At 44.8% G+C, this 22,280-nt stretch overlaps 1 protein-coding gene across 1 annotated transcript in view; it reads right to left on the bottom strand.

The window, feature by feature from the left end:
* Positions 1–13,329: 13,329 nt before the first annotated feature.
* The window catches only part of Grk5 (G protein-coupled receptor kinase 5), a 188,291-nt gene continuing 179,340 nt past the window's right edge, over positions 13,330–22,280 (bottom strand). Inside the window, exons 13-16 of the mRNA XM_051146878.1 lie at positions 21,235–21,372; positions 16,121–16,258; positions 15,521–15,652; positions 13,330–14,111 (exon numbers count right to left, since the gene is read on the bottom strand). Of these exons, the coding sequence (XP_051002835.1) occupies positions 14,013–14,111; positions 15,521–15,652; positions 16,121–16,258; positions 21,235–21,372 (507 nt within the window). The 3' untranslated portion in view covers positions 13,330–14,012. The remainder of the gene's footprint in view (positions 14,112–15,520; positions 15,653–16,120; positions 16,259–21,234; positions 21,373–22,280) is intronic.

Here is a 22,280-nt window from a genome sequence, read left to right as displayed (position 1 = left end):
AGTGGGAGGGAGGGAGGAAATGGAAGATGCAAGAGATGGGATAACAATTGAGATGTAATCTGAATAAATTAATTAAATTTTTAAAAAGGCTGCGTCAACTGTCAGAAACAGATCCAGGTGAAATTGTAGTGCTTCTTTTTAATGCCGAGATTATGTCACTGTGGGTAATCAATGAAGACTGGCAAACAACTTGTAGTAACTACGCAGGAAAAATTAATAGCATATACCCCCAAAGCAAATGTATACAGCTTATAAAAAGAACTAACTGGATTCCAGCAGGACCAACATTCTACACTGATGCAAACAAGATGGGAATGGTAGGTTATAAATCAGATAAAATAAACAAGGCGATCAAAAGGCCCTATACCTCAATTCCAAAATCAGAATTGGATGCAATCCCCCCCCCCCCAAAAAAAAAAAACAAAAAACAAAGAAAAAAGAAATCTGACCTTTGGGAAACAGGAAAAAAAAGAAAGAAAGAAAGAAAGAAACAAACAAATAAACAAAACCCAAAACGTTTGAGAATCAGACTCTATGCCACAGGAAGGGACCCTGTGGAAAAAGTTAATCATTTTCACCCAAAACTCAGGCCAGGATTTTTGGTTATTGCTGGTTATGCTTAGACACCTGGCCTCTGTATTACACAGGCATAACAACTGACAAGACTGTCAGGCATTTGATTGACTGACAAAATTCATTGTGACTGGAGGCAGCCCAATTTAATGTTAGAGGACTTATAAGGGGTAAGATTTGTCTAATATCCAAGATTTTTAAGTTAGGCACTTTCTCTTATTTTGATGCCTGCTAGTCTGCCTTATAGGCTAATTCATCTGGATAGCAATACTCGCAGGCCCCTGGTGCTACTTGCTGGGCATGAATTAGTGGTTTGACTATGCCTCCTTTGATACTTTCCAAACTATATATACAGGTTGGTCTTGACCTAGAGGTATTAAAACAACAGTTAGATTCCCTTACAGAAATTATCCTACAAAACTGGAAAGACTTACTTCTCCTAAGATAAAGAAAACTATGTCTGGTTTTGGGGGAAAAAACCTCTCTTGTTTCTATGCTAATTGATCAGGAGTAATTTTTTTAATGACATGGTTGAGAAAAAAACTGAAAAGGAAAATGAGACAAAGACATATATCAGATATCTGATACCAGTCCCTGTTCTTTTGGTCCCCTGGGTTACAACTCAGCTATTAGCATGGATGGGCCTTTAATTTTTATTCTAATTGGATTAACTGTGAGGTCCTGTATCTTACACCAAAACAGGATGAGTTCATGATTCGACTAATTCACTAAGGCCAGTGGGGATCTTAACTGGGACCCAGATTTAGTAGGCCCCAAGACTTTAGTCAACTGACTCCATAATGGAAATACCATCCAGGCTGTAAAACTCGGAACATAGATAGCAACACCTGCCAAAACTAAAACAAAAGGCCTAATCTATAAATTCCATAGTTCTTGGAGTGTCTCTAAATGTACTAACCTTGCCTTTTGGCTTCTGTAGTTCTGCTTCTGGCAAACTGTTCTTGTTAACTGAAGTATGTAAACCCAGAACATGAGTTTTGTGCTTAAAAATTTATCATTAGAAATAGTGGGTGCTTTACTGGGATCCTGCACACCCAGTGTAGTCTCCAGACAGCTAATAAAAACTTTCTGTTGGCTTTAACCCACGTCCAAGCAGTCATCTTTGGTGAATGCCCCACAATGTAGCCATCTTGTTTTTTGCCTTTAATTTAATGGTATAATCTAGTACCTGTTTTTATTAGGCTTATAATTTATTACAGCAGTATTATTTAACCCACTTTCATAATCAATAAAAACACACATGATATATTTTAGAATAGCCTTATCACATGGGGCTTGGCAGGGTAACTCTTAAGCTACCTTCCATTATATCCCAGACTCCATCCCATGCCATCTGCTTCTAATAATTTCTGTTTGGCCTATCGCCCATCCATAATTTCAAAATACTTGCTAAGGTTGTTCATCCGGGCCATCTCTTTCATTGTAGAACTTCAGAGTTCCTCATCTGGACCCACATGGCTCTTTCCTATCCTATGGCAATTCTCCTCCTTCTCATCTGGTACCTATCTGCTTCTCCTTCCCAAGATCCTTCTTTCCCCAAGCCCAAGAACCATTGCCACACCTACCTTCCTCCAGCTCTGCCCAGGTATCAACTCCATTAGCAAAACCCTAACCCTGAGCTGTCCATTGCCTATATCTGAACAGGGGGTCTAGGTTCTCTGCTTGCAATGTCCTTGGTTGGTGCATCAGTTTGTGCAGCCCCCACCCCAACCCCGGGTCCAGATCCCTCAACCTCAATAGTCTCCTTGTGGAACTCCTGACAACCCCTGCCCCACCTCCATTCTATTATCCCCCAACTCTTCCATACAACTTGCAGCACTTCACCCAGAGTCCAGCTGCAAGTTCCAGTATCTGTCCCGATGCCCTGCTGGGTGGAGTCTCTTAGAGGACATCTATGTTGGGCTAATATACACTTACAAGTGAGTATATACTATGGATATCTTTCTGGATCTGTGTAACCTCACTCAGGATGAGCGTTTCTAGTTCCATCCATTTGCCTACAAATTTCAAGATTTCCTTGTTTTGGTAGTTGAATAGTATTCAATACAGTTCCTTTATCCAGTCTTCTGTTGAGGGATATCTGGGTTGTTTCCAGATTCTGACAATTACGAATAGAGCTGTATGAACATAGTTGAGCAAATGTCCTTGTTGTATATTGGAGCATCTTTCGAGTATATGCCCAGGAGTGGTATAGCTGGGTCTTGAGGTAGAACTATTCCCAATTTTCTGAGAAAGCACCAGATTGATTTCCAAAGTGGTTGTATAAGTTTGCACTTCCACCAGAAATGAAGGAGTGTTCCCCTTTCTCCACATCCTCACTAGCATGTGCTGTCATTTGAGTTTTTTTTTTTTTTATCTTAGTCATTCTGATAGGTGTAAGATGAAATATCAGAGTTGTTTTGATTTGTATTTCCCTGATGCTAGCATAGTTCTTTCAAATTCTTTTGTATACTGACCAGCTGAGACATCCAGCTTCATGGACTGAACAACTACTCTGTTCTTCAGTTTTCCATTGGTAGACAGCCATTGTTGGACTAGGTGGAGCACACCCCAGGAGACATTCTAATAAATCTACTTTCTACATACATAGATTCATTCTAATAGTTTTGTTCATGTACAGAACTTTAACTAATAGTGCTGTGTGTTTCTTTTCACCTACCCACTGAGTAAGATGTGCAGGCTAAGAATGGTACTCATAAAGGCATTCTTTCTTGTTCCATTTTTCTTTCTTTTTTTTTTTCTTGTTCCATTTTTCTTTGAATATTTATTTTGCAGTGAAGATTACACTTTTTATTATTATTCATTTGTGAAAGGATTCCAGGAAGAAAACTCCTAAAGCAATGGAGCCATCATTTATCCTTCTGGTGAGAGAAAGACCTATTATCTTGTTTGTGGTCTGGCTCCTGATTTTCTCTCATGGTTGTCTGAAGTATCTGTGACTAACAGGTGAGAAGCACCTACAGTTCACCTGACCTCAGTGTGAAGCCACAGAACAAAAAACTCCTTTTTTGTCCTAAAATTTCTCTTTAACTGTTAGTATCTGGTCATCCTTCCCACCTGTGGGACAGGGGAATCACTCCATTCCACACTGTGTAATGGGCAGTGCATGCTAGCCACACTGTTCAGGAGGAGGAGGAGGAAGTACCTGTGGAGAGAATGACAGCAGTGTCTGACTATTGGATGCCAGGGGTAAATGCGTATCTCTGCAGGTCTGGGAAAGAACTGGTCCCTGGTGAGAGCCACAGCCAGGAACCACGGTGCTGTGCCCTTTCAGAGCATTATCCTAATGGAGGTGTTCTTGTCACTCAGGCCTCACTGGACATTCAGAGCCTCCACGCTGACCCGCCAGGCAGAACTGGTGCAGGGCTCTTCTTGGTGCCAGGATGCAGGCTTGGCTTTGTGGCAGAGCAGGCATAAGTGAGTGCAGATGCAGGAAGCTGTGAGGGGAGCATGGGTTTAGAAACCAGGGCATAGTGAACAAGGGGCTGCTGTCCTTAGTGGGTAGAAGAGGATGGTGAGCTGCAGGAGGCAGAGTGGCGAGTCCTCTCCAGGGCTAGGTAGGAACCTGTGGCCAGATTCAGTGTCCTGTGAGTTCCCATCTGTCCTTTCAAGTCCCTGGAGCCAGGTGCTGGCCTCTGAATAACTTTGCTCTATGGGCATCATCTGTGCAGAGCATTGCTAGCAGGAAGCTTTGTGTACAAACATTTTTGTTTTTACTCAAAGTCAACATGCTTTTGCTGTATCTGTGGAAGGCAATTGCCAAATTCAAGGAGGCCTAATATCTGTACTATCTGGCTTCAAGTGAATCTCTCCAATCTTGGTGGAACACCCCTCCTTGCCACCTCAGTGTTTACTATTAGCAAAGGAGAGAATGAGAGTGCACAGGATGAGTGCTAGCAAGTGATATCTTGTATTTGGATTTGGGTTAGAATATTGTAGTTCTTGCTTAAGGGACCATGGCATATTTGAAGGTATGTCTGTGTCTTGTCAGTGGTGTGCCTATGCCATGTGATTTTATTAAGTGTACTCTAATCATAGTGTTGTTTCTCTGGGAAATGATGGACTTACACAAATTTTGTTTTGTGGAAATTTTTCTGTTATGTATTCCTTGAGTTTTTATTGGCTTGGGAGACTTTCTGTGGAGAAACAGTTTCATCTTTCTCTTCTTGATCTTAGAGGCTCCCCGATCCACATTTCTTGGTATATCTGTGTTTGTTTTTATAACCATTGTTTCTGCTACTTAAGTGATTAATACACTGGTGCTGGACCTTTAAAATCTTGTTATATATTATTGTCTCTTTGTCCTAATTAGCCTCATATGTGAACATGACACAGCCTACAGTCACCTGAGGGAACATCAACTGAGTGCATACACAGATCAGAATGGTAGGTTGCTATATTTATAAGATTGTGTTTATTGATGTAGGAGGAGTCTTACACTGAGTTGGCAATATCTCTAAGCAGGTGGGCCAGGAATGGATAAATGGCTGAACATTACACATAGACCAAGCAGGAGAGAAAGCCAGGAAAAAATGTTTCCCCATGATTGCTGTTTACAGTTGCTAGCTGAAGTTTCTATCATAAACTCTAACTCTAATCCTAACCTTAAGAACCCTAACCCTAAACCCTAACCATAACATTACCTCTAACTGTAGAACCTTAATCCTAACCCTAAACCCTAATGCTAGCCCTAACTCTAACCTTAAGAACCCTAACCCTAACCCAAACCCCTAACCCTAACCCCTAACCCTAAGAGCCCTAACCCTAAGAGCTCTAACCCTAAACCTAAGAACTCTAACCCTGACCCTAATATTAACCCCTAATTCTAACTCTAAGAAGCCTAACCCCAACTCTAACCCTAAGAACCCAAACCCTAACCCCTAACCCTAACCCTAACCTTAAGAACCCTAACCCTAACCCTAATTTTAAACCTAAGAACCCTAACCCTAGGCCCTAACCCAAATGTTAACCCTTAACCCTAATCCTAACTCTAGCCCTAAGAACTTTAACCCTAACCCACTAACCAATGTTGGCTGAATGATTTTTCAAGGGTGGGGAGTGGCCAAAAAGCCTGATTTCACCCTCAGATGCAATTGATCAGAAAGAAGTTGCCCCGGAGGAAAAGGTTATTATTTCTTTTGGTATATGTTAGAAGCAAATCCATAAAATAACCAAATGAAGGAGTTGGCAGTGCTGGGGAAACTGGAAGGTCCATATCACTTTATTAGCACTTTCTGTGGCTTGGCCTCTGGGTTCCCAGACTCTGCCTTTCTGGAGACACCTGAGGGCTGGGGTTTGGCACATAGACGATAGATCTCTTTTCAAAAGAAAAGACACTGGGCTGATGAAGATAGGTTTATCTATCAGGACAGAACGACACAGAATCTGAAAGCACAAAGGAAAACAGAAACAGAGAGACAACACACAGTCAGCCATGAGGAGGAAAAGAGTGTAAGTAAGCTGAGGAAGGGAACAGCCAGGAAAATTTTGAGGATCATCTCCTTGAGTTGTCCCTCTGAGCCAAGCCCCTACCCTAAATCAGTCTAAAGAGTCAGGTGTGGGGCTGAGGAAGTGGAATTAGCTGACCCTGGGATGCCCTCTGGGGGTGTTTTGGAGAATGACCTGCTGTCCATATCAGGAAAAGGAAACAGATTCCCTGCCTACCTATGTCTTCCCCAGAGGTTAATAGAGGTGAATGGATTCAGGGGCTCAGGGGTACCAGTCACACTGGTCTAACCATCTGCACCATTCACTGTGGTGGCTCCTGCAAATCTGACTGACAGAGGCTTCTCTCCAGGAAGCAGGTGCTAACCTCCAGGACCTCGCTGGTTCTAAGTCTCTTTCACACCTAGACTCACAGCAAGAGTTGTTTGGGCTCAGAGCAATGTGGCCGCAGGAAGATGAGCAAAAGGGCTCCACATCTGCACCAATGATGCTTCCATATGGGGTGGGAGTTCTACACACACACACACACACACACACACACACACACACACACACACACACACACACACGGCCCTTGAAGTTTCTCAAGCCACCAAAAGGGACAACTACTGTAGTGAGAGCAGTTGGACAGAGGAGGACCCAGACTCAGGAAAATTAAGACACTTGGAGGGATGGCTCAGTGTTTAAGAGCACCATCTGCCATTCTAGAGGTCCTGAGTTCAATTCCTAGCAATCACATAGTGGCTCATAACCATATATAAAGAGACCTGGTGCCCTATTTTGGTGTGCAGGTGTTCATGTAGGCAGAACAGTATATGTAATAACTAAATAAATCTTTTTTTAAAAGAGTCTTTAATCCCAGCACTTGGGAGACAGAGGCAGACAGATCTTTTTGAGTTCAGAACCTGCCTGGTCTACAGAGAGTCCAGGACAGCCAGGGGTACACAGAGAAACCCTGTCTCAAAAAACAAACAACAAAAACCCCAACTCCCCCAAAAATAAACGAAAGAAAGAAAGAAAGAAAGAAACTTGCCCAAAGTTACAAAAATGTTAAGCAAGGAAGACATAGTCAGAGCTTAACTATGGAGTAAATGAGGAAATGTCGTAGATGGGAAGATTTAGGTTTCAGGGGACGTTCTTAGTCTGTTTTTGTGTTGTCTAGAGTTGAGTAAATTATGAAGAAGAGTTTGTTGTGGCTGGCGGTTAGGAGGGAAGAAATTCCAAGCTGAGGCAGCCACATCTAGTAAGGTCCTTGTGCTATACCATAAAATAGCATATACAATGACTGGAGTGCATGGGAGGTGGGATGGCACGCGTAGAAGAAAAATCACATGAAAAAAGATGAAGCCCAATAATGACAAAGGAATCTCTTTCTATTTGCACCAGCTATTTTGAAGATAGCTGACTCAGTCAGAGAGACCTAGCCCATTCTTTCATTTATTCTTGTTGCTATCATCATCATCATCATCATCATCATCATCATCAGTAGTAGTAGCAGTATGGATTATTTTCCCAAATATTTTACAAGATGAGCCATCTCCCAAACCCCTAACCCACACCAGCCAGTGGCATGATGCTTAGGTATCTAATATCCATTTATTGGTTCCAACCTCTTTAAGATTCTACCACCTTTCAGTACCATTCATTGCACTGGGGAGCAAGCCTTCAGCACCTTGCAGTAACAAAACATTTAAAACAACAGGAACATTAGCAACTTGTTTCAGTCCATAGAGCTGGTGGTTTGCAGAACCTGGGTTCACCAGTTGTCTTGGCTCAAAGGCCCATGCTCAACACTGCACTAAGCCCCTGGTGTTTCTTTTCTCTGGCCAAGAGTGTCAAGCAGGCTTCTGCTTCTGTGTTTGCCTTGGCTTGCACGATACTGACTGGGGTTTTCAAATGGAACTTTACTGAAAACCCACAAAGACCAAAGAGAAATAAACAGGGGAAATAGGATGACTTATATAATAAAGTATTGAGCTTATAAAGTATTGTCTTTTCTCTTTTAAAGGAATACTGCATTAGCTTCCTATGGATGCTCTAACAATTACCACAAATTTAGTGGCTTGCAAAAACACAAATTCATTTTCTTGGTCTGGAAGTCAGATTCCTAAAATCAAGGTATTAGTGAGACTGTAGAATAGAACAGGGAGGTGGAGAGGTCATTTGGGAACAATAGTCCTTTTCTAAAAAAAAAAAAACTTATAATATATTATATTGCTAAAACACAAGTAAGAATGAAGATAAACTTAATTTTAGGCACAGTACTTTATCTCAGCTCCTACACATCAATCTTTCTGGCTTGAAGAAAGTGGGAGGGAATACAGGAAAAGAAAGTATGAAAAAAATATCCACAGGCCAGTGTTGAGAACTAGCCCACTGTTATACTGGATGACACAGCCTTGGAAAAGAATATGAACACCATATGGTACTAGCTACATCATGGCACCACGTGGTACCAATTCCCTTTTCATCTTAGTGTTGTAGATATCAGGCACTAACCACAACAGATCCCTCTCTTGGTTTGAAAATGAAATGCCCCCTATGGTGGTTTAAATTAGAAATATCCCTCATAGGCTTATGTAATTGGAGACTTGGTCCCCAGCTGGTGGTGCAGTTTTGGAAGGTTATGGAACCTTTAAGAAGGTTCCATACTTACTGGAGGAACTATGTCACAGGGGCAGGCTTTCAGGGTTTACATCCTCGCCTCACCTCCTACTCTCTCCCTCTACTTCTTGTGTATGGATGACAATGTGATGAGCCAGCTTCCTGCTCCTGCTGCCATGAGTTGCCGTGGTCAAAAAAGGAAATGTAAACTAGAGAACACCGTACAGGTTCCTGTGTTGGGTGCTTGGTCTCCAGCTGGGAGGGGTTATTTTGGGAAGTGCAAGGAACTTTGAGAGGTGGAGCTAGGTTGAGTGTACCTCTGAAAGTTGCATCTTTCCCTTCCCCTACTATTTCCATCTGTTTCCTGTTTATCTTGATGTTCATAGTTGTCTATATCACAGCTTTCCCAACACACACCCAAAATACCCTGCCTCAGCTCAGACCCAATGCAATCTAGCCAGCTGTGGACTGAAACTTCTTCTGAAACTATGAGCCAAAATAAATCTTCCATGTCGTGACTTATGGCATGGGTTGCAGAGGTTGGGGTCACAAGGATGCATGCTGGCCCAGAGCAGAGAGGAAGCACTCCTACTCCTCCTGGTCTCAGAATGAGATTTTTGGGGTTTTAACACGTATGGGCCTCACTCTTGCTCTGGACCAGCTTCTCTTGGTCACATGACTTCCTGGCCCCAAACTCAGCAATTTTCTTCTTGTTCCAGGAAAACCTTTTTCAGTTATAGATGAGCCTTCCATCCCACCTTATTGCTAGGCAGCACCTACACAGAGTTTTTATCTCAATTCTTCCTTCCATTAGAAAGGTGTCTTCTTACAGGAGCCAGGTGACCAAAGTCTTCCATGGGTGATATGGACCCCAGAGCTGGGCTGGGAGAGAGGAACCTCAAATATACACTCCATTCTATGCACTTCTACCAAATGCTTGCTGGGAAAGCACCTAGTTCGGCTACAGAGTATGTGAACAAATGTGAGGTCTACCACCATCCTCACGCAATATCAAAACGGATCCAGAAATAGCCAGAAGACGTGGTCCTGCAGGGCACAGGCCTGTGTGTTGGGAATCCCACACCCTCAGGGTCCTTTTGGAGCCACGTGGTGTAGCTCTGACAGGTGAAGACCCACAGCAGTTTGCTCAAGATCACATAGCAGTTAAGAAGCACTGGGGTCTAGATCTGGCCACCACACATGAAAGCTGGACAGTGCTCTCTACAGAGTCTACCACTTGTGAAGAGTCTCATCAGGCAGCAAGTGTAGGTGTCTCCTGGCATTGTCCCCAGAGCTAGAGCCTGCTGAATTTGGGCTAAAACCCAGATGGCCTAGTAAGAATTCTGTTGGGCTCCTTATGGTATTGGGCCACGTGACAGCATCTCTGGGTATGGTCAGTGTGGGGGCCAGATTTGGGGGGGGGGTGGAGCTGGCTTGAGAAAAGGTTAACCGAGAGAATAGTATGGGCATCTTTCAGGCAATTGTCACACAGACACAGAGGTCAGTGCCTCCACAGAAGGAAAGAATTTCAATGTATCTTCATTAAGGAATTTATTTCTCTTTATAAAACAGTGGTTGTGGCTAGACACAGTGGCACTGTGACATAGTGAACAGAACATAAGAGTTTCAGAGCAGCACAACAGAAGCTATTATCATTGACATTAACCCCCAAGATGGAGACACGTTCATTCTTTACTCCTAAAATCTCCCTGAAAAAAATAGGAAACTTTGGATAATAGAGTGATTATTATAATAATGCCTGTAGCCACAATGCCCTTCTAATGGAGAACATTTACTTGTGATCTATTATAGAATGGTGTGTCAATGAACCAGAAAAACTCACAGCATCTTCTTTTAGGGTGAAGGATACTAGGTGAGCTAGCTTGTCACATGCCAAATCATTGTCCTGAGTCAAGACTTTGCAGTTTGGGCTAGAGGTGGCACCTCATGTGCCTATGTGGGATCTGGCCTACATACCTGTGAGCTTCAATAGCTGGTTGGCTGGTTGTGCAAACAGGTACAGAAGGTGGCCCAAGGGTGAGGCTTACCAACTGTAGTCTGGAGGAAGACACTTTATACCGCCTTTCCATTAGCAAACCCTAAGAAGTCGGAAAGTCTTATCTCAGGTTATTGGGTTATGAAGATAGAAGACACTTGGAAGGGGATGAGGGTACAGACAGAAAAGCAAGCACACAGTAACCCAAGAGGAGAGTCCAGTGTTGCTTGGATCAGCTTTTTCTCATCCTCTCTTGGGCCCTCTAGTTGTACAAGAAGCTGCCACCACCATTTCCTATGTGGAGGCTTAGAATGCCAAGGTAAGGAGGCTGCATTTACCTGCTCTATGTTGAGGTTAGTAGCTCAGTGAATTTGCTGGAAAATAAAGCGAGCCTTTCAAGAAAGTACATGGTCCAGAAGAAAATTACAGATTTCAACAGTGAGTCTAAGTTCCTTAGAGAAGCACAGAAATTTCCTGATCATAGCTTTCTCGAGGGCAGTTTCCTATCTGACTTGCATCTCTGATGCAAAGATGTATTATGCACATAAACTCATCAGAAACATCATGGGGCAGTAACCCTGAGGCACGCTTGTCACTGGGGTCACCTGCCTTGTCTGTGTGACAAGCTTCTTTCTGCCTGCCTGTCCAAGAGACCAGCCCTGTGGCTGCAGCCAGACTCAGCTCCTAGAAACCTTGTGATTCAGGCTCAAGAAATAGTAGCAATGAGACACCATTTTCCTGGAAGGTGGGGTCATATTTAGAGACCCTCCATCCACAGGGTTTAACAGAAAAGTGTAAGGCGGAATGATCATAGAAGAGACCATATTGTTTACTTTGGACAGAGGCCTATCTCCCAAACAAGAAAAGCTGAAATGTTTCTCATTCCAAGTCACTGGACTTTTTGGTGAGAAAAATATAGCATTTGAAGAAAGGGTTTTGCAAAGAGTTCAAATGCACAACAGAGTGTCATATGCTCATTGTCCACATATACTTTCTCTTGTTCTCTTGGACAGGTGAATGTGCAGAGAGCTCATTTTCTTTCTTTCTTTTCTTTTCTTTTGTGGGTGTTTTGGGGGGGGTGGTTCGAGACAGGGTTTTTCTGTGTAGCCTTGGCTGTCCTGGACTCGCTTTGTAGAGCAGACTGGACTTGAACTCACAGTGATCCGCCTGCCTCTGCCTCCCAAGTGCTGGGAATAAAGGTGTGCACCACCATGCCCGGCTTCATTTTCATTAAACAAACAAAAATGTCTAAAAATGCAGCTATAGAAACAAAGGCAAGAGGAAGACTCAGTCAGGGAGGAGGGCTGGTTTTCTGGTACTGTTCTCTTGCTATGAAACCATGAGTGGGCCAAAACAAACTGAAAGACTGAATCACGTGACTGCCCTTACCTCCTGCAGGCACTCAGGTGCATTTCCATGCACAGGCCTTTCAGGACCTGATGACGGGAAGACATGGAGGCCAGACTTGCATTCTCTTTTTAGCTTCCTGGGGATTCTCTACTGCAAACAGACATTGTCTTGACTCGGAAGCCTAAGGAGATAACGCCTCCTAAGAGTTTCCCACTAGACAAGGGCCAATGGCTGTGGGTGGAAATAGGAACAAACCTGTGTAGAGGAGGAGGCAGGGGGTGTCTGTGGCTGAGGCTTACAACCATCCCAGGAGGATGACAATTCTTCTTTTCCTCCAGGAAGAAGCGTCAGTCCTGGTCCCCAGCAGAACCTAGATTTGGTCATTTGTGTTTGCTTCATGCTCAGCCCAAGGAAAGTTCAGAAGCAGGCTTGAAGTTAATCTTGCTCCATGGAACCTGGCTGTTTTCTTTCTCATGGTCAAATGACTTCAGGACGATGGGTCCCAAAGGCCAGGTTCTTTTATAGCAGTGAACCATAGGAGAACTTGGGATCAGAGATTAAGCTTGGGGTGTGGCCCAGGAGTCTGCATTTTAACAGGATATGATTCAGGTAGCACCTGGTTCACCCTGCAAGAAACCCCAGTAATTGGTGGCTGAGACAAGTTTTGAGGCAGAGTCTTACTCAGAGCCTCAGCCTCCCAGGGCTGCTCACTCTGTTCTGGTGGGAAGGTGAGGGTAGATCTGCACCTTGTCATCTCCTGGGATATCAGGGGCTGGGCAGCGACTCCTTAGGGATGTAAAGGTTAGTCCATCAAGTAGTCTTATTGGAGTGACTCTGGCCCAGCTCTCCTGGAAAAGTGACAATAAGATTGTCTTACACTTCACCGGTGCCTGGGTTTCCTCTCAGGCATCTTATTTTTCTGGAGAGATGACTGCCTTCATGTCACATAAGCCAACAAATATGTGGGGCCATGATCTGGTGACCATTTTACTGACCAGCCAAGGCCTACACAGGCTTGAAGGTAAGCACTCAGAATGGACCCCAGTTCAACTTCTCCATAGTCCCATGGCTGTGAACACTAGAATTTCTATGACTGGTCATTATCATCAGTACAAACTCCTAAAAATAATATGTAACAGAAACTCCCAGCTACAACAGAAACCTCTTGAAAACCACTGGCTTTAGCAGCCAAGAGCTCTAGCTCAGTGATTTAAGATTTCTTGTCCTGCATGCTGGACACCCTGTATCAGGAGGCCAAGTGAAACGGCAATGTCAAATGCCTGCCCATAAAAGTACTCTTACCAATGACGTTATAGCTCACAGAGACTGTTTGGGTGGGGGTGGGGGGGATGTCCCAAGTGCATTTTGGGATTTCATTCAGATTATTACAAGTCACCAGGAGAGTGATAGCAATACTGAGGGGAGAGGTTAGAGAGATGAATGCAGGTAGATACAATCAGGACTTTAAAGGTAAAAGGTGAAACATTTTCTACATTTAATAAAAACATTTTCTCTTTTGAGGCTCTGGAAGTCTAGAATCACATTTTTTATAAACCACCATCCCCCCATCTAAAATGTCTTAAAACACATGGCTTAACAGTGGCTGCACAGAAAATATACACCCTCAAAGTCTGACTTTCATTTAAATACAAATATACAAAATGTAAACAGAGACGATAGAGAAATTTACAAAACTTTCCTTTAAAAATAATAAAGACAAAATTCCGTTCTACTGAGGATGCTATTAAAATCCGTGCAAGCTGTCTTATCCCATTGGGTTTCTATTGCAGTGTCCAACAAGGACAATTCTAGTCCACCCCAGCTTGGGGCCACCTTGGAAAACAGACCTGAGTGGAGATTTCTTTGAGAAACTTGGAGGCTTGTTGGGGTGAACAGTGTCCTATCCTGGTTCCCAGGGGAGCACTCCTGGCCTCCCAGACACAGTGGAAGCTCCATTGGTTACAAGTTCTGCTTCCAAGGAGAAGGGTCTGAGCTGGTTCTGACTTCAAGGCCAGAGCTGAAACTAGCTGCTTCCAGTGGAGTTTGAATTGATGTGGTTTGAATTTATGCGGTGGTTACAACCAGTCTTAGGAGTGGGTGAACTCTTGGAATTGTTCTGATGCTGGGGAGAAGAAAGGAGAGAGTCAGTTCTTGGTAAATTCAAAGCCCATGGATACTATAGTAATGGTAGCTATGGAAGTAGGGGAAGAAGAATCCAGAATGTTCCAACCTGCTTCTCTTTGCTTTTTTGCATTCTCCCCAGCAGACCTGAGTCTACAGGCTGCTCCTGGAGCAGAGGGTTTGGTCTGGTACCTGGGAAGGTCCATGGAATTAAGAAAGCCTAAATCTGAGCAGAGGAAAAGGGTAATTTCTTTCTAGAACTTGTAGTTTTACTTGATGGAAACCTTTAAACATTTCATTGTATTATAAACACATGAACATATTACAGAGTAGGATATGAAACTTACATGAAGTTCTTATAGAAAACACACAAACTTGGCAAGGGGGGGGCGGAGCTCAGTCTGCACTTCCCACAAGCCTGAAGATGCTTCCTGCCCTGCGTCACAGATAACAGATATCCTGTGGGGTCACCAGATGTGTGACCTAGGGTTAAGTTCTTTGGCTTCTCTCAGCCTCAGTTTCCTTAACTGAAATAGGGCAATGGAAGCACACACGTGTTCACACTTCACAAGGGTGCCCTTGGGTGTCCCCTCTCCTGGTACACGGAAGATGCCTAAGATACAGTGATAGAATGAATGAGTTGTTGGGTGGAAGCCAGGGTGTGGAGTGTCTCATCCATATTGCACCTCTGAAAAAAATCACCTTAATCCCCGCTACCTGAGGGAAAGAGTTAAGACTTCAGGTCAAGAGACCACAGGTGCACCTGGGGCCAGAGACAAGTAGAGAGAGGCTCTCAAGCTCTAAGGTGGGAATCATGGCCCAGGCCAAGAAGGTGCAACTGCAGCTGCCTTTGTAACTGTGGAGTGGAGCTTCTGGGTTCTTACAATCTGGCTCATCAGATCTTCCCCAGGGCTGTTTTTCCATTTGGTCCATATCAGTCCTTACTTCAGGGATAAGCTTTGAGGGGAAAAAAACAGTCTATTCCCAGGGAGAAAACTCTTTAGGCTGCTAGCTAGTAGTGGGAAGGGGGTGGGTACTGAACAATGCGACAGTGTTCCCAGTCTGAGGTAGTTTTGCCCCACAAGGGACATTTAGTGGTGACCATTTTGAGAAGAGACGCTGAGCTGGGTTTACCTCTGTGTCTAGTGGGTAGAGGTTGGTAATGTTGTTCAGCATTCTTCAGTATGTAGTACAGCCCTGTGACAAGAACCAGCTTCTCCATGTCAACAGTGTTGACATGGGATCCTGTCCTTTCTGCCGGAAGAGGATTCCATCACCAACAGGGATGTTGGGGTTTTGGACAAGCTAACAATTCCAAGTTCCCAAGCCATATGGCACAGAGCATTCTGAAGCTCTGGTGTATGGGAGTGGTCTGGAGTCCTAGAGCTAAGGCCAGGCTGACTCTCTCACCTGACGCCTGAAGAGTCTGTGGAACAGCCCTTTCTTTGGTGGTTCTGGAGGCTGACTTCTGTTCAGGTCTGGTGAGAGGGTACCATTGGGTCCAAACACATTCAGCTCCTTAAAGCATTCTGTCTCTATCATCTGGAGAAGCAAAACAGAAATACCACCGTTACCGTGTGGGGCCTCCCCCTGAGACATTAACCCTGTCTGCTGGCTCTGCCCCCTCCTCCAACAAGGCTCCTCTGTAAGTTGCTGGGGAACTCCACTAAGAGCAGAATCCACCAGAGGCACACTCTTCCCCCTCCAGCCCATCTCTTTATACCTTACTTGACCATTATCCCTTATAGCATTCTGATCAGCTGACTTCCTCAATTTGATGCTTGTACCTCCAGAAAGCACACTATTTTTCCTTCTATTTCAAGCAGACCTCCTGGGAAGGCACCTTGCTGCTTTCACTATGTGTTCTCTCTCAGATACATTTTTGGCGTCTACACCCACCCCAGAGCCATCTCTGCCCCATACCCAGTGGCTCTTCTATCCCTCTTGCACTTCCATTTTCTCTGACTACCCATTCCTCTTGGAGAAAAGCTGGTGGTATGTTCTGCCCACCTCATTTTGCCATGGGATGGGCACAGAGCCTGTGGAGAACTTGGAGTAGAAGTCATCATCCGTATGGTCCAAATTTACACCTTTCACAGTGGAGAACTGCTCAATGTCCAGCACATCCTTGCAGTACACAGCCCGGGGCTACAAGAGACAGAGGGCTCCATCACATGGGCTCTCCCTGTGGCTGCCAGGTCCCCACGCCTGGCCCTTAGGTTATTGATGGAGAGCAGTGGGGTCATCTTCCCGAGCTTCTCACCATTTGGGTCCTCAGATCTGAGCTTCCCTCTCTCAGATCCTCCAAGGGGACCTGGTTCTCATGAAAGGAGAGCTGGGGGTGGCCAGATGCGCAGCCCAGAGCTCCTTCTTACCACAGCTTTACACACAGACCTGTGGCCTCTTTCTAGGTAGGTCCAAGTGAATGAGAGGTTACCTCTGTGTCTAATTTCACGCTTTCTGGAATCTCTGGGCACTTCGCCCATCAGCTGTCTTGGCCACCAGGAAGCCTACAGCATCAGGAAGGTAGCACTGTTTCATATATGCTCTCTTTTGGATGAGGGGTTGCAATGATCACAGTTTGAGATTTATGGTCCATTCCTCTACAGAGAATGGGAGCTGTGGATCCAGCACCAGAGCAAAAGCACCAGAGGGACTCTGCCTCAGAGCCATAAAGAGAAGACAGCTTGTGGAGTACACGGCACAGCCCTGGCAGGATTTTGTTGCGTCTCCTCATGCAGGACAATCAGTACTGCCCAGTGTGAAGCTTCGGAGCCTTGGAAAAAGCCACACGTGTCAGGGCCTTAGTTTTCCTCCTGCAAATGGGGGTAATGCAAACACCTGGGCCATAGTACTGCTGAGTGTTACTGCTGTGTTGAGTATAAGCTGCTGTGACAATGGTGGCCCTGCTTGTCCTCAACTGTCCATCCAGCACTAGTTGGATGCCTATTCCACATACACACAGAAGCCAACTTGGCTGGGTTCTGCCCTCTAGGAGGGCAGGTTGTAGAAACCTAGGGTATGGAAGTGTGAACTTTAGGGGTGACACTAGGTTGAGCAAAGTGTGTCTATCTAGAGATAGAGGCTGTTTCTATGCAGGCTCCTCAGGCTTGGCCTAGGGCCTAGCACAGATACCAGCTAATTAAAGGGTCATGAGTCACTGTACAAGCTTGACAGAGACTGTGATCCCTTAAGAGGCTCCAGCCCAGGGCTTAGGCCTCAACATTTTCTAACGTTTCTCATTCTTTATATGCAATGCATGAGTATGTGGTTTGAAGCCACACAGCTAGGACAAACTCCTGAAAGGTGGATGAGCAATGGCAGAAGTAGGTTGAGGACCTCATTGTGTGGCTGCACCTCTTCTTCTCAGTCTTCATGACTGGGGAGAATGAGTCAGGTGGCATTAGGACCAGCTGCATTATTTACAAGGTCAAGATAAAACAAAAACTCATGGTCTCCTACTCAGAAAGTATTAAAGTTTTAAAACAACAATTAATGGGGCATTGAGTCAAATAGGGCCAGAATGACTACACATGCCAAACCCATGTAGCTGGCCATGGGAGGTGTTCAGGCCCTCAGAGACGCACAGATAAATATTTTCTGTACTGATAAAATTTTATGTAATGGGGCCACTTCCTGGAGACGCTGTGCCCCAAACCGGACAGTGTCCTGAAGCTGGCAGGCAATGTGTATCTTCGGGGACACCCTTTGAGACCCCTGACCAAGGAAAGGCTCGGCTTTTGACACATTGGGAGCAGATGGACTATGGACTATGGACTACAGTTTACCTCCTCCCAAAAGTTCCTCAGCATCTCTCCTACTGTACTCTACTTTCTGGCCAGCCTTCTCACCAAGTATGATGCTGCTCACTTCCTCATCAACACTGCCTCAGCATGCTGCTGCCTAAGCTGCCCCAGTTCCATGGGGTTCGTCTCTTTGGAATCAACAAATACTAAAAGATGGGTTGAGAATTCTTCAGGCATTGAGGGAAGACACTGGAAGTAAGAGATATGATTTTCCCTCCTCCACACTATCTTCTGTGTCTTGGAAGCTTGAGACATAAGACAAACCTTGCTAAACTCCAAGAAGGAAGAAATTGGAAAATGGGGTTCCTGGGCCCAGCCTTCATAGGGTCAAGATTCTCTAAATCAGGAAAGGTGGGCAAGGTTAAGGGCCAGACCACTCCCTCTCCTCTATCTAGCGAGAAGCCATCAACATTTCAGCAGCTTTTCTGGTGATTTTGCTTTTCTATATCTTCTTTTTTTTTTTAACTTTAAATTTTTTTTCATTTATTATTTTCTGTATGAGTGCTCTATCTGCATGTACACCTGCCTGCCAGAAGAGGGCATCAGATCCCAGTATAGATGGTTATGAACCACCATGTGGTTGCTGGGAATTGAACTCAGAACCTCTGGAAGAGCAGACAGTGCTCTTAACCACTGAGCCATCTCTCCAGCCCTTTTCTGTATCTTCTAAACTACACCTTCAAGTTCTGTTTTGCTGTATATTTTCCTTGAAATAAAGTCTTTTCAGTTATTGCTGAAAAAAAAAATCTGTGCTGATAAAAGTTTATCTTAACAAACTAAAGCCTACCATCATATAGCTATTATTTTCTTAGAGCAGTTTTCTTTTCAAATAAATTTATTTCAGTTTTGAGAAAAGTCAAGTGAAGTAAAAATAATTAAGCCAGTAATACTGACTATGGGATATGAATGTGGCTAAGACTTGAAGGTGAGAGAACTACGAATGAGTGGTTGGGAGCAGATAAGATAGGGGCAGGTCACCTTCAAGAGTCTATAACGGTCTTCACTTTCTAGGGCCTACAATCTTCCCTCACACCTACCCCAGTGATATGCAAAGGGCCTCAGCTGCCCAGAACAGGGAGCATATGCCATGTGGACCATAGGGTACTGTAGAACAGGGGGAGGGAAATGTTCACCTCTATACAGGACACTGAGGAATACTGAAGCCTAGTAGGGGCTTTGTCATACTCAGGGTGACCAACTCTCCCTGCCTGTTCAGAACATAAGACTTTTGGTGCTAAAAAACTGAAGACAGTTCTAGACGGCTGGCTGCACTGATTACCAGAGATGCTGCCTCCCATACATTCCTCCGTGACCTGGAAGATCTTTCTTTCAGCCTCTACTACCTCTCACCTCCCATTCTTTTCCTGGGACTTCTAATCCCCACTTTTACCTAAGAGGTGTTTGCTGACATTTCACTTCTTCAGACTGAGGTTTCCATAGCAGAAATAACTCAGTGTCCTATTCATCACGCATCTCCTGGAGCCTGGTATGGAGCCTGGAGCATGTGGAGAGGCTGAGAAACACATCCTGCGTCATGAGTGAGCTTACCCCATCACATAGCAATAGGCAGCCCAAGGCCAGGAGGATGGCTGTAGTTCTTTTGGCAAGTCCCAGCCTACAACTGCTGTGTCCTTGCTGTTACTGTAGACATTCTCTAGGGATGCTAAGCAGGGGCTGTACCATAGCTTTCAACAAACTTAAAAACATCTACCAAACAACAAACAAAACTTGAAAACTTCTGATGGACCAGATTTGGTCCAAGACCATTAGGAACCTGGGTACAAGATTGGTATTTCTTGTGGGGCAGCGTACTAGGGTACCTTGAGTGCCATCCGTAGGAACACCGTACACCTCAGTGATGGTATTACAAGCACAAATCCAACGTCATGTTCTCATGCTAGCAATTCAAGCACTTTACTGATGAGCCATTTCCTCAGCTGTTCTCCCCCACTTTTGGAGATAGGATCTCATGCAGCTCAAGATGGCCTTTCAAACATGCAATATAGCTAAGGATAAATTTGAATTTCTGATCCTTCTGCTTTTACTTCTACTTGCTGGGATTATAGGTGTGTACTATCACACCTGGTTAGTATGGTGCTAGGGATCAAACCCCGTATTCCACTCATGCTAGGGAAGCATTCTACCAATTGAGCAATGTCCTCAGGCCAGGATCAGTACTTTCTTTCTCCCTAAGTGATTACAAATGGGCAACCAGTTTTGAGGGTCACTGCTATGATTGGAATTTCCTGCACCAACTGCTGAACTTCCTCTCATGTGGAGTTTGCAGCACTTACTGACAATCTTCCTAATTCCCTGGTCAGACCTATGATATGGACGCCACACCTGGGTACAGGGGTCTCCAGTGGGTGACTGTGGACACTGTTCAGCATCCAGCAGCTAGTCCCAACTCCCCACATCTGCTGCTGCCCTCCTACCCTGATGATCATGGAACCTTCACCTACAAGAGGATGCCAAAGATGCAATGACTATTCCTCACTTTTTTAGTGCTGTGCTAATAAATGGTTAGCAACTGGTTCTGGGAGAGAGGTTTTGGAAAGCTGATTTGTATTATTTGCCAATTGCTATGGTGTCAATATTCCCAGCATGGTCTACTGCAGACCTCTTATCCTAAGGTGACTGAGCAGGGGGCTGGGAAGAGATGTGTACCACATCTGCCAGCTTTCATGAGCTGAAACAAGGCAATTCCCATCCCCAGTGTTCCCGTAGCTTCCACAGTTCTTGGCTCATCTTCCAGGTTCCAACAAGGGTCCTTAATCTGAGGTGACTTTGAAAATGCAGAAGCACAAGAAGACATTACTGTGTGGGGCTCCCTTTGTGGGTGAGCTGAGTGTGAACCTGAGCTATCCATATCAGTGGCGCATTTCCAGGGATAATTCTAATTTAACTGGACAGTAGATGCTCAGTTAAACCAAACTGAATGTGGTGATCCTCATAACAGCATTTCCCATTTTGGTCTTATTTCAACCTTCAATATCTCTGGCAGGTTCAGGGAAGGGAGGTGTCTTGGACAGAAGAGGACCCAAAGGTTGTCTAGGCCCCTATACTGGAAAGAGTATCTAAGTCTCTGGACAAGCAGTGTGGGGATCTAGGGCTCAAGCCCCCATCTGTACATTCTGATATCGAGATCTGTACCATTGCCACCAAGTAGCCAGATGTAGGAAGGGGCAACTTGGCCCTCCAGAAGTCAGCTGGATAGGCTAACTTGAGGCACTGTGTGAAGCACAACTCTGGGTCTGATAGAAAACATGGCTGGGAGAGACGACTTTAGAGCTGCTGGGAGCAGTGGTGGCTACTCACATCTGGAACGAAGGGAGGGTCCAACATCCCAGCCTCCAGGCGCTTAAAGTTCATGTTCCTGAAGAAGGGATGCCTCTTGACCTCGGCAGCCCCCTCCTCCTGGCAGCCCAGTCTCTGCTTCGAGTCTTTGGTGAGTAGCTGTGACAAGAGAGTCCCATGAGGCCCATGATGGAAGATTGGGCCATAAGGGCAAGAGAGCATTTGTGGCAGTAGTTCTTCCAAGTGTCCCTCCTCCAGCCTCCCCAGTGCTACCTCCTAAATTCAGTCTGGAGGGGGATGTATTCCCAATTAGAAGAACTGAAGTGGCACCAGAGCGGGGACCAGATCACATCTTCGTAAAACTAAGTCATGTTCTCAGTTGCCTTGTGGTACACTATCAGGCTGGTGGCTCAGGTTTGCCCACATCTGGGTTTCTCTTTTCTTTTTTATTGTGTTTTACAATGTTGTTGTTGTTGTTATTATTATTGTGTGTGGGTATATGTGCCACAGGATGTGTATGGAGGTCAAAGGACAGCTTTGTGGAGTCAATTTGTCCCTTTACCCGTCACATGGGTCACAGGATTTGAACTCAGGTCACCAGGATTACATTTTTAAAATGCTTTGCCTGTTGAGCCATCTCTGGCCCTGAGTTTCTCTTTTCCAGATGTAAGTAACTGAGCTATGCTCTATCTATTGTAAGAAACACCAAAGAAGCAAGGCTGTGCAGTGGCTGAGCAGTGGCTGAGCAGCGGCTGAGCCTGTCCCTGCAGCCCTGAGAGACTACACTGCTGGCTAAGTGGTAGCATCATCAAGGATAAGATGATAAAAGAAAAAATGAGAGGTAGGGCTGGGTTGCTTATCAGCTACTACTAGGAAGGAATGACAGATAAACAAGACTTTTGCATTGCAAAAGAAGTGCTAGAAAATCAGGTTTCTTTGTATGAAATCTCTTCATTTGACTATTTCTGAAACACTAGTGGAACATACAAGTGGAACAAAACATCCACCTGCGGTGTCACCAGTTTGCAAGCATGATATCAAGTGTATGCTAACATGAAAGAAGGTGT

The sequence above is a fragment of the Acomys russatus genome, chromosome 5 (assembly GCF_903995435.1).
Source record: "Acomys russatus chromosome 5, mAcoRus1.1, whole genome shotgun sequence".
In the NCBI taxonomy this organism is placed as follows: Eukaryota; Metazoa; Chordata; class Mammalia; order Rodentia; family Muridae; genus Acomys; species Acomys russatus.
The sequence above is the reverse complement of the archived record's forward strand: the minus strand, read 5'-3'. Positions and strand labels throughout refer to the sequence as shown.